This window comes from Globicephala melas, chromosome 11, assembly GCF_963455315.2.
Source record: "Globicephala melas chromosome 11, mGloMel1.2, whole genome shotgun sequence".
In the NCBI taxonomy this organism is placed as follows: domain Eukaryota; kingdom Metazoa; phylum Chordata; class Mammalia; order Artiodactyla; family Delphinidae; genus Globicephala; species Globicephala melas.
The window spans coordinates 81,892,793-81,909,918 of NC_083324.2; the positions used below are offsets into that span (position 1 = coordinate 81,892,793).

The following is a 17,126-nucleotide window of genomic DNA, read 5'->3' on the forward strand; positions in this document are numbered from 1 at the left end:
TGTCCCCAAAATAACATAATGATTAAGTCGATTAAGTCTATACATAAGATGGACAAATACATCAGGAAAACCATGCAGTACACAACACAATGAATTATACATTTATTAAAATATATGTATCTACTAATTTTATATATTTTAATATAGCAATAATAGTGAGAGGAAATATGCAAATTTTTAATAGACTTTATTACTGGCGAACGGAATAATAGTTTCAATTTAATTCATTTTCAACTTTTCTGTAGTAAGCACAAATCCTATATACGTTTATCCACTTAACTTTGGGAACTGCAAAAAAAGAAAAGTTTAAAAAAATAGTTGAGATCTCTTTGCCCAAGTTCAATATCTACCAAACAAACTTTCGAGCTGTATTTGATCTGAGGCAGCTGCCCTCCAGGACAGAAAGCCTTGTTCACAGTTATGCTGCCAAATACACGTGGCAGCACAAAGTAAACACAAGTTTTCTGCGTGTATATATTAGTACCCTTTTGAATATGGTCAGACAAATTATTTTCCCAGAATCGACTAATTCCTGAGTGACCTGGTTAATTTTTTTGAATGTGCACGGGTGGGGATGAGAACCAGACTCTCACGGACCCCAGGAAGATGCTGGGGTCAGCATCTTGGTGCTGACCAAGGCCACTCAGTGGCTTCTAGTTATCCATCTTTAATATGAGAGAAGTTGCTCCAGTTTTTGAAGGGAAACGCCTCCACCCTGGTGGTCCTGATTGGAGCAGGACACTGTGAGGTCCAACACAGTAACTGACACCCCCAATCACAGTCCCATGAGTGATGCCAGATAGAGCTGGCCAGTGGTGGCAACAGGGGTCACATTCCAGGGTTCTTCCCTCAGGGACTTTGAAAGGAAACATGGCTGATATTGTTTTCTGCTGTTTTTTCCCTTCATTTGGGTCAAACTCACTGAGAATACAGACAATGAGACAAGAGAAGAGCGATCTCCACAGCCATCTCCTTCCTTCCCCATTTACTCCAGGCATCTAACCATCTGAATGCAGGGCCAAGGGCTGGATCAAAGAGCCAGGTTGGGGCTTCTCTGGTGGCGCAGTGGTTGAGAGTCCGCCTGCCGAGGCAGGGGACACGGGTTCGTGACCCGGTCCGGGAAGATCCCACATGCCGCGGAGTGGCTGGGCCCGTGCGCCACGGCCGCTAAGCCTACGCGTCCGGAGCCTGCGCATCCGGAGCCTGTGCTCCGCGACGGGAGAGGCCACAAGACTGAGAGGCCCGCGTACCGTAAAAAAAAAAAAAAAGAGCCAGATTGATTGAGTTTGAGACCTGTCTCTGTCCCTGGTAAGCTGTGAGACTCTATTTTATATTTCACTTTCTTCATCTTAAAAAAAAAAAAGAGGATAATGGTACTTACATCAAAGGACTATTGAGATAATGTATGTAAGTAGGCACTCAGAACTAAGTCTGGCACCAAGGAAGAGCTTTATAAATAAGTGTCAGCCACCTTTTCGTTATCATCATCATCTTAATTACCATTTTCATTGTCAGAACAAGGAGAGGGTGTGAGCAGAGATCAAATCCTGTGCTACTTCAAGTCTGGCATTGTAAGTGCGGGTATCATTAACCTAAGGAAACCTACATGGCACCTATGTGCAAATTAGAAAAAGACATTCCCTCCTCAAGACACTTCCCACCCATTTTCGGGAAGACTATCATAAAACGCACAGACATCCATGATGCCTCTTCTGGGAAAGGTGCCTCCTCGGGTTGTGCAGTGCACAACCTTCACACTGTACAACTGTCCAGGTCTCCCTCTGATGGAAGAGACCACAGGGCTTGGAAACAGGTGAGTTCTTGTATAATAGAGAGAGGGTTAAAAGGAAACTTGACTGGGTCCAGGAAACGCCTGGATGTGTGTGTCAAATGCTGGTAGGGGTATTAGAGTGTATGTCCCGAGGAGAAGGTTCAAAGCTATTCTCAGATGTTTAAAGGAATCACAAGTCCCCCCAAATTTAAGGAGACTCATTCCACCGTTAGGAGATGAGATGACGTAGGTGTATGGAGTCTGAGGTGATGCAGGAAATGGAGGCAGGCTCTACACGCAGCTTGGGATTCAGGAGAGCCAGTTCTCGGGGAGAGGTCACAACTAGGGCCCTTTAAGAAGCAGGAACTCAGAAACCTAGATGGGGAACTTTTGGACAGTGAACGGGGAAGGCTAAGAGCAGAGAGTTCCTGAGACAGTTTCTATTTCTTAGGTCCAGCTGTCCGGAAACATGAAGAACGCCTCAAGTGCACCCTCTCTTTCCCCACAAGGAGTCTGCAGGCTGCACTTCATTCACATTCGGCTAAGACATAGTCCCCTGCGGCTCCTCCTGTAAAGACAAGATCCAGGAAAGAGGCATCACAGACCTACGATCCTCTTGCCTCCTCCCCTCCCCGGCCACGCATGTCAACTCTTGTCACCCCCTTCCCAAGGAACTCCTGGATTTCAGGCACCGTTATCTCTCATCTGGAGTTGCTGAATAGCTTCCTAACTGGTCTCCTTGTCTCCCATCTCACCTCCTAACAACTCACTCTCCATATCGAGGAGACTGGGTTCCTCCTTCCTTATTTAAGTCCCTGCATTGATCGCCGCCCCTCCAGTGCTCATAACATAACATCCCAAAGGCCCCCAGGGCTCTACAGGAGTTGGCTTCTGTCTGCCCCTCTTTCCCCTGCACCACCAATGTTCAGGGAGTAGAAATGCAGACTGAAAAGTACCTAAAGTCAAGGGTCCAACTGATAATAATTTCTCACCTCCCAGCATGCCTCACACTCTCCCACTTGCACAGTTGCTACATCTGCATTGACTTCCCCTAGTCCTCAACCTCACCTAAAGAAATCCTACTTCTTCAAGATCCAGAAGCCTTTCTTGATCCCCAGATGAACGTGGTCATCCCTTCCCTTGACACCCCGGAGCATGTGCTTCTTATCTGCCTTAGGATCTTTGGGGGTCTTTAACTGCATTTACCTGTCATGGATTTCATTCCTTACTAGACCTGGGTTCTGAGATAGCAAAGGCGACTTAACCTCAAAGCACCGCACTACTTAAAACAGCACCTTGCAAAATAACAGGCATTCAAAAGATGTCTGTTGAATTAGGAGCTTTCATTCTGAGGGAAATCATTAATTCCTGCTCCCAGGGACATGCCAGGGCTCCCAGAGAAAGAGAGATGAGAAGGCTTCTCGTGGATGCCAGCTCCCCTTTGCCCTCCCCCTGCCCCACTTCCTGCAGGAGGGTTAGTGTGTCCTGGGGGCAGAGATGCTAAGAGGCTTCCTCCTTCTTCCTACTCACTGGAAGCCTGCCTTCTCCTCAAGATTCTGAACAAAATTCCAATAAAGAAGAGGATGATACAGACAGCAATTCCACTGATGATTCCAGTGACCAGGGTGCCAGACAGCGAGGGCTCTAAAATAGCAAAAGCAAGTGAAAGCCCATGATCACTGCCCCATCCCAGAGCCAACCCTCCCCTCACTGCCCTGTTGACCACTCCCATCCCACCCACACCAGGTTTTCTCAGCCCCTGGCTCTCATCCATACCCCAGGTGGCATTGAGGGGCTGATCCAGGCCTGGGTGCTGCACCTGGCAGCTGTATCTCTGCTCTTCCCCAGGGAGCACAGCCAAAGCCACCCAGCCCTGGTAGGTTCCATCCCCGTTGGGCAGCACGTCCTCAGGCTCAACGTCCTTGGCATCCAGTGGCTGCCTGTCCTTCAACCACCTCATGGTGATGTCCTGGGGGTAGAAGTTCAGAGCCTGACACCGTAGAGTGGTCACTGCAGAGGCCACGTGATGAGTCACTTTCACCAAAGGAAGCGCTGAACAGGAAGGAGGGAGGATCTGGAGGGGGGATTCCTACCCATGCCAGGAAGACCAGAACTTTCACTTCACTTTCTCTATGGGTTGGAGGAAGGAGTTTCCCTGTGCAGACAGAGCAAGTTGTAGGAGAGACACCCATTTTGTGCCCCAACACATGTTCCAAGATTGGGTTCTGACGTGGTGTCACATGGAGAAGAGTCACAGTCATATCAGCCTGTTCTCCGGCCCCACATGTAAGTATGCATACTCGTTGCACATGTCTTATGTTCTTTGTTAAGATATTAAGTTGAATCAGGTGAAATTGCCCCTATGAGGCTCAAAAGTGATTGAATATGTACTACTGGTAATTTCACCTGGTTCAACCCAATAATTATTCTTGTAAAAAGGGGCCTTGTAAGATAGGCAGCCTACGTGACTACTACCATGTTCTGTGAACGTAACCTTTACCCTCCAAGATTCTGCTACTCTGACCGGTTGCCTCCGTGGTATTCATTTCTTGTCTTGCTATTCATGTGATAAGTGGCATCTCTGAATTCCTAAGAGTTATAAATATACATAGCGTTCTTGGTTAAATCAAGAGAAAAATCACAGTTACTTCCTCTTTAGCTACGTGCATGGAAAAAAAATGAAAACCATGACTCATGGCTGGATGATACATCTCAATTGTAAGGTGGAGACCTCAGAGCTGGAGACCTCAGGGTGGAAAACTCAGACCTCGTTACCTTCGCAGAGAGTTACACAACCTGGACCATCTCTGAAAACCCAGCCGGGGATCCCATGCCCTGCATCCCCCTCCTGTCCGTCCGTCAAGAGAGGGGCAGAGGGTGCTCCCGCCATACCTTGCCGGTCCAGGGCCCCTCTCCCCAGCTCCAGCAAGCGCTGCAGCTGCTCAGGGCAGCCCCTCTCGAGGTAGGCCCTGTTCTGCTTGGCCCGAATCTTGTTCACTTCCCACTCCAGCTTGGTAGTCCGAGCCCTGGGCTCTGCTGCTCTCCAATCCAGCGTCTCAGGACGGAACTCAAGATGGTCCTGCCCATCGTACCCATACTTCCAGAACCCTCTGGTGCTGTTATCCTCTTGCACTTCACAGCCCAGGATCACCTGCAGGGTGTGGGACTCTGGCAGCACTCCCATCTTCGTTACTGAAACCAAAGGAGCAGACCCCTGTTTTCGCCATTACGGGGACCCAGTGACCTCAGGAATCAAACTCCTGCCCTCTTCCCTGCCCCCCGATCTCAAATAGCCAGTCGTCTCCCTCAAGATGCATCCCTGAGGCAGGGGCACACTCCGCCCACCTCGGGAAGGCGAGGCGTGCTCGCCACATACCCTTGCTCTGGTTGTGGTTGTCCATTATGGTCCAGAAATCCACGATGAACATGTGATCCCAGCCTTTCAGGCTCTGGCTCAGCTGCAGCCACAGCTGGCTGGTGGCCCTGCCCCAGAGCCACGGGGCACGAGGCTCTGCACGGCGACTCTCGTGATCGTAGGACACGAACAGCTGGTCGTCCACGTAGCCCAAGGCCTCAAACAGGGGCAGCCCAAGGTCTGGCTCGGAGGCACCCATGAAGAGGAAGCGCAGGGAGTGTGACCCTGGGGAGAGGGCGACAGGCCTTCTCTGTGAGCTGCCTGGGGAACTGGGAGGCAGGCCTTCTGAATCAACTGGTACCAGCTGTGTCTGGCCCCACCCCGTGAAAGTGACATGCGGTGCCTGCCTTCCCTCCGCGTGTCCCTCCCGTCTGCTCTCCCCTTGTGCCCCTCTGCCACGTGTGCCTGCCACCCCATCGCAGGCCCCAGCCTCTGCCCCAGTAGTCACAGTTACAGCAGCCTCCCTTGGATCCAACAGACTCTAGAAAATCCCAAGGTGTGCCTAGCTAGGGCAGTTGAGCTCGAGAGTTAGTGCTCAGAGCCAATTAGATCCAAGTCCAGAGGAGTTATTGTTTTTTTTCACTACTTCCATCTCTAAATGCTTTACAGTGTACAGACAGACTTCGTTTTACTGCACTTTGCAGCTAATGTGTTTTTTACAAATTGAAGGTTTGTGGCAACCCCGTGTCAAGCAAGTCTATCAGCACCACTTTTCCAACAGCCTTTTCTCACTTTATGTCTCTGTGTCACATTTTGGTAATTCTCGCAAGATTTCCAGCTTTTTCATTATAATTATATTTGTTCTGGTGATCTGTGATCAGTGATCTTTGATGTTACTATTATAAAAAGATTTTGCCTCTCTGAAGGCTCACATGATGGTTAACGTTTCTCAGCAATAAAGTACTTTTAAATTAAGGTATGTATGTTGTTTCTTTAAGACAATGCTATTGCACACTTAATAGAATACAGTGTAGTAAACATAATTTGAATATGTACTGGGAAACCAAAAACTTCATGTGAGTAGCTTTACTGTGACATTCCCTTTATTGTGGTGGTCTGAAACCGAACCCACAATATCTCTGAGGTCTGCCTGTAAATGTTTGCTGTCAAATGCTGGAAGATGTGCTGATGAACAGCTCAGGGCAGCTTTTCAGCAGCAAAACTGTTCCCAATCAAATGCAAATATAGAAAAACTCCAGTAAGCCCAAGAGGACAGACTTCTGGGCAGGTGAGAGCTTCCTTACACCTCTCCTCAATTCTAGAATGAGGGAGTTCAGGGATGTATCCGCAATGCCTAGAACAGTGTCTGGCATGTAGTACGTGCTTAATACACACTTGTTGGGTGACTAAATGCTGACTTCTAGATTTTTGTCTCTGGCCGTGAACTCTAGACTCTTACACTCCAACTGCCTACGTGATACCACCAGTTGGATGACTCACTGGGATCTCAAACTTGAACAAGTCCAAAACCAGGCTCCTGGTTTCCCCCAAACTGCTCTTTCTTCCGCCTTCACCATCTCAGAAATGGCATCACCTATCCCCCTGTTGCTCAGGCCGATAAAATAAAAATAAAATAAAACAATAACAGAGGCACCTTCGACTCTGTCTGTCATGTGATCCTTCATAGATCCCTCAGCAACTTCCTTCAAAATAGATCCAGAATACAACCGTTTCTCACCACGACTTCTGCTCCCACCGGCCCAGTCCATCAACTCCCGCCTGTCTGCTTGCCCTTCACTATGCGTTCCACGGAGCAGCTGGAGCAATCTTTTCAACAGCTGTGCTTGATCACATCACTGCTGGGCTGGAATCCACACTGTAGCCTGTGAGGCCCCAGGAGACTCGCCCGCGGCTCCTCTGCTGAGCCCATTGCCTATTCTAGGCCTCCGGCCCCTGCGCTCCTGCTGCAGCGGTGCCCTTGCTCTTTCTTCAACCAGGACATTTCGTCTCTTAAGGGACATTTGGCAATGTCTGGGTACACTTTCTGTTGTCACAACTGGGGAGTGTACTAACATCCAGTGAGTAAAGGACAGGGATGCTGCTAAACATACTACAGTGCACACGACAGTCCCCACAACAAAAAAAATGTCAGTAGTGCTGAGGTTGTAAATCCTTGCCATGTCTCCCCAGCCTGTCCGGGAAGCGCTACTCCCAGGCAGCATCACCTCTATTTCCTTCAGGTATCTGTTCAAACCCAGCCAGGGAGGGTGGCCTGCCCTGATCTCTGTGCTTCACATGCCTTCAGGGCACCCATTACCTGATGCTCTCTATCCTTTTGTGTATTGTCATCCCCGTCTACTTGAATACAAAGCACCGGAGGACTAGGCTCCCTGCTCTCTCCTGGGTCTAGAACAGCGTAACACATGGGTGATGTTGCTTCAATACTTGTGAACAGTGAAGACTTGTGTCCAACAAATGTTATGATTCAACCTCTAACGCAGTGTGACTTTTAAGGATTGCAGCTATGAAGCGGAGACACGGGCTCTGCCTCAAAAGCCCTGAGTAACATTGAACAAAGTCACCACCTGTGAGCAAGTCTTATCTTATTCTCGTCATCTATAAAGTGTGGATACACATACTAGCTACCCTCCAAGTGTGGTTCTGAGGCTACATGACAAAGTATGAAGTGTCCAGAGCTGTGCCAGACAACAGTAAGGGCGAACACTGTCAGCTAAGATTAGAACCAGTGGTACTTCATTCAGTGTCAGAAAACCAGATTGCCTGAATTCTTTGTAACCTGGGGAAAGGATTTAACCTGAGATCGTTAACCACGAGTAAAATCAACATACGAATAGCTCCTACCTCCCAAATGCATAGTAGAGTCAAACAGGATCACAGATCTGAAGGCGATTTAAAACTGAGGTCATTACTTACATGTTAATTACCATCCCTTTGGCATCCTTTAGTAAAGGCCGGTTAATTATACAATACTATTAACACTGCAAATCAACAACTCCGGGCTGAAAAGGAGAACTGTGCGATTCAGTTCAAAAGTTCAAAAACAGCAGATATGTTATTTTTCCAGGCAAAAGAACAATCACCAAGAGTCAGTCAGTCCCTAGGCCGACCTCTGTCAAGAACCTCCCACCCACAGCGCCAGTGGTTCTGAAATGGAAACCCAGCTGGGTCCGCCGTGCGTTCGCTCGTCCCAAAGTCTCCCAACCCTTAGAGCGCCCGGGAAAGGAAACACCGAGGGGGCGCTCCGGCCGAGGTCGCCTTTGGTGAAAAGAACTTCCTGTTTGGGGATGATCGGGGGTAAAACGACACAACCACCAGTAGAAACAAGAATACCGAGATCCGAGTCCAAGGACCCCTAATCCGAGAGCTTGGCCTCGATGACACAAGGTTTATACCTAGAAACGTCACGCTCGGAGGAGGGAGTGGGTGGTTCCGAGTGTAACTCCATAGCAGCAGGGACAGCGAGCGGGCCGGGGGTGGCCGTGGAGGTCTTAGGGCGAGAGGCCCCGTAACCCCATCTGCACCCCAGTGACCCACGTCCCCTCCGGGGAAGGTTGGGGGAGGGGACGGCGCACAGGCGCACAGCAGTCGTTCCGAGCTTAGCGAACTCGCAATCGCTAAGAAAAGCTAGTTTCGATTTTTCCTCCCCCCACCCCCCGCTCCCCTCTCTGGCCTGCAGCCCCCGGACTCACGCGGCGGTCGCCCCTGCGTGGCCACCGTCCGCAGGAGAATCAGGAGGAGAAGCGCCGGCCGGGCTCGCGGACCCATTTCGCCGGCTCCGACCGTCCGTCCTGGCGCTTTTCAGCCGCTTGGGTAGGGCGGGGGAACGGGGGTGGCCCAAGAAGTCACCCTGGAGCCATTGCCGAGGCTCCGGGGATCCCAGATGAAACTTCCTGGCCAGTGGGATCCTTTTCCGGGACCACTGGCGAAAAGAAATGGGTCTCCTGCACTTGAGCTCTCCTGCAATCCAGAGTACCTGCTTGGGAAACACTCGGTGACCCAGCTGTCCTGGTTTTTAAACCCAGGGAGGATGTTGCTGACTGGGGAAAGTATATTTAACGATTTTCTGATCTAAATATTTAAATATTGAATAACTTGAAAATTTAATTATACATTTTGAAAAATTTTAAGTTCAACTTTCCAATCCTGATGTTTTTGCATAAAAAATTTATTTTATTCTTTGATCAGAATTAGTTAAATCATAAGATTAACAGATTAGATCCTATCTACCGAAACATCTTTCACAATTTATGTAGTTAAATTATATTTCACAAACTACTGCACATTGGAATCACCCGGAGAATCGTTAAACTTATTGATGCCCTGCTATAGCCCCCAGACACTGATTTAATTGCTGTATGGTGCCACCAGAGCAACGGGATTTTAAATACCCCTCTTCCCCCCAACACACACAACAAAGATTGAGAACTACTCTCTGAGAAATTTCAAAAGGATATTAGTGTCTGATTTTCCTGAAACCTTTAAGTGCCTAATAAATATAATAAGTGATACCTTTTAAAGCATGTATGCAAATTTTGGCCATCTCAGAAAAAATCAGAGTTGGAAATGAAGGCCTCTTAACTGTGTGGGGATATGAAATCGGGTGGGGAAAATGTTGACTACTGCTGATGAGCACATGGGGGTTGATTGTACAATTACTTTTTTTTTTTCTTGGTAACAGCTTTATGGAGATATGATTCACGTACATACAATTCACCCATTTAAAGTATAAAATTCCACGGCTTTAGTATATTCATAAAGGTGAGCAATTATACCACAATCAATTTTAGAACATTTGTCATCCCCTCCACAATGAAACATTTTAGTACCGTTTAGTCATCATTTCCAAATTCCACCATCCTCCCTCCCTCTCCCCTTACTCAGTCACTAAGCTGCTGCTAAAAAACATAATTCAGCAAAGTAAATTTTAAAGATTGAATTGGTTTTATTGAATGATTCATGAGTCAGGCAGCATACCATCTAGCAAGCAGAGGAGAGCTCCAAAGAGCTACAAAAAGGGAAAGATTTAACGGTACTATGGCTTTACTCCAGTTTCTCTGAACCTCAGTTTGCTCATCTGTGAAATGGGGATAATAATTTCTGATCACCAAATCATACTCTATGTGAATGACCTCTTGCAGCTGTTAACAGATATGGACACCCCTAGAAGGTAATAATTACAGACTGGCAGGTTAGGAATAAACTGTATGTTGTACGTTTTTGTTTAGAGTGCCATCAGAACTAACGAGATACCATGGTATAAATGTCTCTTTCATTTGGGAAGAGTTTGGGACCATTGCGATGACTATTTTTGTCAATTGTTATCTTTCAGCTCTTCCAAAAGCCTTAGAAATTTTAAGGGAGAAAACGTCCTCGATATTTAATATCTTCTAATGAAAACTGTCGTATATGTATTTTTCATTACCGATGAGAAGAACAGCAAAGTCTACTCTTGCTCACTTTAGTATAATCAGAGTTTTTGTAAACTACCCTATTGTATCTCATTTCTGATGAGTATATACGTGTGCTTTAAAGGCACATGAATTATAATCAATCTTCAAGGGAAAGTTATTCTGCAAAGCCACTGAAACTCTCCGTCTCAGCTTTCTCATTTGTAAAGAGGTGATAATAACAGCTACTTCATAAAATGATTTTTAGAATTAAGTGAAAAAGAATAAAAATGGATAAATGAAGCCTTCAACAAGTGCCTGGCAAGTAAACAAGGCTAAACCATGTTTATTAGTAGTACATATTCTAATATCATACTAATATTATCAATGATATTTTTTATCTGAGGATGCTGCTCCCTACCAGGTGATAGGTCAGCATCCTCTAACAGACTCTCTGTATTGTGGTTATCTCACTATCAAAATAATAATAATTTAAAAAGATAAAACATATGCAGTCTCTTTAGGTCTTTGGGGCTCTTATGCCTAATTTGCTACTCACATTTAAGACACAGTTGAAGTGGCTTCTGCACGAGACTGTTTCTACCCCCATGATTTTGTAAAATTGGCCATATTCTCCTTTAGTCTCTACGCCACACTATACTGCCAGCTGTAAACCATTTCTGTCCATTCTCTTTCCATGCCTTTTCCCCTTACTCTAAACTGTATGCAGTTCGAGGGTAGTTATCTGTGCTTCTCCTCCTTATGAATTGCTTGAGGAGGTGAATGAATCAACCATGGGTTTCTTGTCCATTTGACAATTTATTTCTCTTTATAAAGATTATTGACTCTAAAGGTCCCGGTAGCCAGCTTGGTACTTGACTGCTCTGGGCCTTTATTCCAGTATCACAGCTTCTCAATACTGTCACTGTCAACTGTAGGTAATTATCATTTCTGTCCATCAAAAGACTATATATGAATGAGTTTTGAAATCTTCTGGGTAATATGTCAACCCAGAGTTAATGATTGATGACTTAGCCCGGCCACAAGGACAGTGTTAATTTGGAGCGCCATCTAGTGCCTATTGGTGCCAACGACATCCTACGTTGTAAATGCCTTTGGGCAGGGAAGGGTTGAAGCCAAAACAAACCCATTTATTAAATTGTTAATTGGACTTTTACACAACCTACACTTCAGTGCAGTCTACTCCTTGAGGCTTTGTTTGGAGCGTGTGTGTTACAATGAAGGTGCTGGGTTGATCTTAGGCACATTGCAAAGTCACAAACCCTTTAAATCTTTTTATCCTTATTAGCACATAGTGTGTAATAAATTTGCTATTGCTATCACCATTGTCATAATTGACATACCTTTACCAAGATAGTACCAGTGTTGTTATATTGCACAATAGTGTTTTCTTCTATCATCTTCCGCCTCACTGTGGTCATTTTTACTTTAAGAAAGGAAAGAAAAATAATTTAGTATTTTAAAAGTTGCCTTTGTAAGACTATGGCTAACCTCCACGCGTGGGGAAAGTCGACTGTTTCCTCCTTTTCATGTCCACTCTGACCTTTTCCACAGCCATTATTCCATATCTTTTTCTAGGTCCCCATCCTCCAAATTCCACCATAAGGGTAGAGCCTGTCTTATTTGCTTCCTTATTCCCTAAACCCAGAGGGGATTATCGAAGGTGCAGATTAATTTTTTTGTGGAATGAAATAATTATCCAGCATGATATTTCTGGACTACTTAGACAACTGTCAGTCCAAGCCACTTAATCTGTTCCTCCCTTGCTCTTGCCTGCCTATAGACTTGCTGAACTCTCAGGGCTTCACAGTGGTGTCAGGATCACCATCTGTCAAACGGGAATAAAAATTTCTGTTCACCAAAAGAAACAGAAAAGTGTTAAATTATAACTAAAGGTTAAAAATTACATAAGGGCCTGGAGAGCCTGTAACATGCCAGCCGCCAAAATGAGCTTTGGTTTGTTGGGCTCGCCATCTAGTGTCCATCAGAACAGACAGCAAGATGTGTTGTAAACACCTTTGATTCTGCCGGAAGGGTATGATATTCATGCAGAATTGTTTGCAGGGGTGAAAACGCTTTCTGCCAACAACTCATTAAACAGACTAGTAAGTAATTAATAGTTATGGGAGTATTTTAATTTTATAATAGAAAAACAAAGGTCTTTGACTTTAGTTCAGTTGATATGTGTGTGTGTGTGTGTGTGTGTGTGTGTGCGCGTGTGTGTGTGTGTGTGTTCAGGGTACATGAATTGTAATCAGTCTGCAGGGCTCTCCTAGGAGAAATCTGAATTCTCAATCTCATTTCCTTATTGGTGAAGTACTAATGCTTGTGATGGTAGTCATAGGATGGTGGTGAAGACAGAATGAAAATAGTGCATATAATGCCTGGTGCATAGAAAGTGTTCAGTTAACTGTTATCTTTATTAGTATTATTGACACTCTTAAACCAACAATTACAGAATGGTGTTGTGTTTATAAGAATGTATGTATAACTTTTAAAATAATTTTTAAAATATGTATATAAAAATTTGTACTTACAACATGGCAGGTACTATTCTTAGAACTATATAAACATTAACTCATTAATTCTCATAGCAACCTGTAAAACAAGTACAACTATTGCCACTTTATAGATGAGAAAACTGAGGCATAGAGGAGGTAATAAAATTATCTAATGGCAAAGTTGAGTTTGAACTCAGGCATTCCAGCTTCTGAGCCAGTCCTTTTGATAAACATACTATGCCACATCTGTATTTTTCCTGGACTATTTTATAAAATTAAGAGGTAAATATAAGTGCTACTATCATTAACCATGAAAAGTATAAGAAATCTATGTATTAACTGAAGCATAGCTACAAATTCTTAGGTAAGCTAACACTGTAAGAATTTGGTCCCAACCAGAAATTGTGTTTAACTTAAGAAGGTTTAGGTGAGTTCAGTAGTAAAAAATGCAGGGTGACGTCAGGATTATTGATTATGTTCTCTCCTCTCACTCCCCAGTACACATACACACACACATCTCCCTTCTCTAATGGGCAAGCTTCTTCTCTTCTTATTAGAATCTCTTCTTGAGGTCTTCCTTGGGTTAGTTCCTAGGTCTGGTGACCTTTCAGAAGCTGCCAGGGGAAGCATACATAATTGGAAAGAGTGAACCAGCTTGTTGGACTTGGTCTACTCTTACCCACTCCTCCAAATGAAGGAGAGTATCAACTGTCTCAGGGTCACCCCAAGACAGGAGGCTCCCATGGTACAAGGATGTAATGGAAATAAACCTTAAATAAGAGGCTACTGTGTGCTCTGTCCAATCCCAGGAACTGTACGCACATTATCTAATTCAATCTTCACTATATTCCTGGGACGAGGGAGCAGTGGGGAGTGTTACGGAAGAGGAAATGAGTGTGCTGGCTCCAAGGCTGCTGTCTTGACTTCCGCTCTTTTGCACTAACAACTCAGCTGTGCTCCCAACCTTCAGGCAGCCTTACAAGTCTCAGATTAGCCTGGGGCTGCCAGGATTTTGAATGGGCCAGGGAGTGAGGAACTTGCCTGACTTGACCTTCTATCATTTACATTTATAATATATAATATTATATATATAGTATTACATATTATAGTTTTCATATCCACGTCTATATATAGTATATATAAAATATACATACTATGTAGAGATTTATATGTAAGATATATAGTAGTATGTATTTAATATTATATATTTATACTACTATATATTTTACATATAAATCTCTATATAGTATATATAGTATTATGTGCTATACATTTTATGTACAAAATCTATAGTACATAATGTAAATGAATATATTATATGCTGTTTGTTATATATAATTATGAATAGATATAATTCATTTTATAGGTAGTAAACATCATATACATGTGATTATTAAATTGAATACTCAGTTTTAATTTCTAAAGTAGTAAATATCTACATATATATGTAACTTACATTAACGAAACTTACTGGGGGGCTACTAATTTTTAGAAATGTGAAGGGGTCCTGAAATCTAAATTTTGAGAACCACTGTTCTAGCCTGTTCTCTGATGTCTTAATTTCCCAATTGGATTAGTAAGTACTTGAAGGCAAACGTTTAAGCAGCACACGAACATTTTTGGTTTTTATACTTTTGTTCTCTCAGTGGTTTGTGTCTTTCTTATCAGATTTATCACACTGTATGATAATTATACTTGTCTGTGTCAGTCTCAAAACGTATAATTCCTTAAGAGGAGACCCTTTGCTTGGCTTATCTTTGCTTTTGTTCCCTCCTGGTGTCCTTTGCTTAACAAGTGCTCAGTAAGCATATGTGAAAATCTTATGCATGGCATAGTGATGAGCTAGGAAATAAAAAGCAATAACATGTCGTAACAAATCTACCCAAATTTGTATGCCCCGTTTCCTCCAAAATAGTCATCGTGTAAAGCCATGTATTTATTCTGATTAAGGCTATTGCCTAATATATGTTTTCATCTTGTGCTTTATAATTGCCTTCATTAGCAGCCTAAACTGAGAAAGTGTAAAAATGTATATCTTCTCGCTATTGACAAATCCTTTTCTTTTGAGGGTGGGTTTCACTTTTGAAACCATTTAAAGTCATTTGAAAACAAGCCTGAAAAATCAGGTGGCTATTAATGCCCTAGTTTCTTGTGTCACTGATGTGATTCTAATAGCAGTTCCAAATGCTTTGCAATGTATTGTTCCTTTTGTAATACTCTCTATGTATTCACTGAGCTCCCACTACGTGCTTTACTACTATATTCTCTGTTGGTTTCCGCAGTGTATTTTGAAAGTGTGTCAGGGAATAAGATACAGAAACTTTAGTCTCAACTGAAAGTTTCCTTGGCGAGTCAGCAAAAATCAGGTTTTAATAACTTCCAGTTGGGGCCTATAACAAACGGACAGAACACTCTCCTGGCATGGTAGAAGGAGGAAGTGAAAGAATAATCAGTTGTCAGCCCCTGATCCATACACCTGTCCCAACAACTCCTCTCACTCTCCTTTGAGTGTGTCTTGCTGTTTGAGTCTCTCTCTCTCGCTCCAGCTCCATTTGGGCTTGACATTCTGCTCTGCATCTTTAACTTTGTCCACCAGCTTTCCCGACCCAAAGAATATGAAACAAAATTAGCCAACCCGTAATATTTAGGATGTGTGTAAATACAAGAATACACAATTTATTGCATGGCAACATTTACCTTTGTCCTCAGTTTATTGCTGGCTATCTTGAGACCATCAATTTTGAGTGGGCAGACAACAACCTTAATCTGAATCTTCCCTGGAGTTAATTTTAGTAGGTCTTTTGTTGCTCACAGGTTTGTTCAATCTTATTTCAAAACCTGAGACTTCATGGGACATCTACAAGATCTAAGGTGGCTTTATAGCTCATGGTCAAAAAATCTTGTATCTTCCAATTTTTTAGAATGGTTTTTAAAGATTCTGATTCAGAGCTTGTAGGACAAACTGAATAACCAAGTGTAAAAGTATAATTTTCAAAACATGACTCTCATACAAGTACTGTGTATAGTGAGCTTGTGCATGGGTCAGAGAATGATTTCAGTATTAATGATGGAGCAAGCAGAATGAAAAAGTTAGGTCAAAGCAGGATACAGGAGAATGAAATATGTGTTCAGTCAGGGCAAGAAAGAATGCTGGAAGGCTGAAAAATCAGATACAAAATTGTTTAATGTCCTATTAGGCAATACAATCCTAACTTTTAGGGTTATCTTTTCTACTAGAAAGAATTCACTTGCATCTCTACTGAACAAGACCTTTATTAATGTAACAACCTTCTACAAGTAAACGTATAATTTTGCATACTCTGAGCCCAATCGAAAAGGAAATATTAAGTCATACTGGACAGCATGCTGTCCAGTATGACAGCTATTAGTCACATGTGGTCATTGAGCACTTGTAATGTGGCTAGTCTGAAATTTTACAAATTCACACCAGACTTTGAAGACTTACCATATGAAAAAAAGAACAGAAACTGTCTTATATTTTTAAATATCGATTACATGTTGAAGTGATAGTAGTTTGGATATACTGAGTTAAGTAAAATATATTATTAAAATTAGATTCACCTATTTCTTCTTATTTCTTCATTGTGACTACTAGAAAGCTTAAAATTACGTGTATGACTCACATTCCATTTTACTGTATAGCATGGCCTTAGAGCATTAGATGAACCACAAGTGGACTCGTGGAGAATTCTCTACTACAGCTTGAAAAGACATGAAGAAATATCTTTGCTTTGTTTTTGACTTTTCTCAACACAAGTTACAGGGATCTAGAGAAGGGCTACTTGTTTTTCTGCCTTCTGATCTCTATTATGTGGCCAGGAGGTTGAGAGCAAGAATTTGAGTGGCTGGTGTCTGGTTCTGGACTTCAGATTTGCATATGGAGAGATGTGATTTGAGTGATTTAAACTGAGTGGTCATATTAGAAAACTGAATTACAGTAATCAAATTTACATGCTGCTTATTTGCAATTTTGTTTGTTTGTTTGCAGTACACGGGCCTCTCACTGCTGTGGCCTCTACCGTTGCGGAGCACAGGCTCCAGACGCACAG

The 17,126-nt window shown here is 43.6% G+C and overlaps 1 protein-coding gene across 2 annotated transcripts; it reads right to left on the minus strand.

Moving 5' to 3' along the window:
- On the minus strand, nt 1–9,052 carry HFE (homeostatic iron regulator). 2 transcript variants are annotated; one of them, XM_030881206.2, is made up of 6 exons: nt 8,837–9,052; nt 5,148–5,411; nt 4,664–4,963; nt 3,548–3,823; nt 3,302–3,415; nt 1–2,339 (listed from the first exon to the last, which is right to left on the minus strand). In XM_030881206.2, exons 1-6 carry the CDS (start codon nt 8,910–8,912, stop codon nt 2,299–2,301), a joined length of 1,071 nt encoding a protein of 356 aa, XP_030737066.2. In that variant the 5' UTR covers nt 8,913–9,052; the 3' UTR covers nt 1–2,298. The 2 variants fall into 2 exon arrangements, with proteins under 2 accessions (XP_030737066.2, XP_030737067.2); XM_030881207.2 differs by lacking the exon at nt 3,548–3,823.
- Between the last annotated feature and the right edge of the window lie 8,074 nt (nt 9,053–17,126).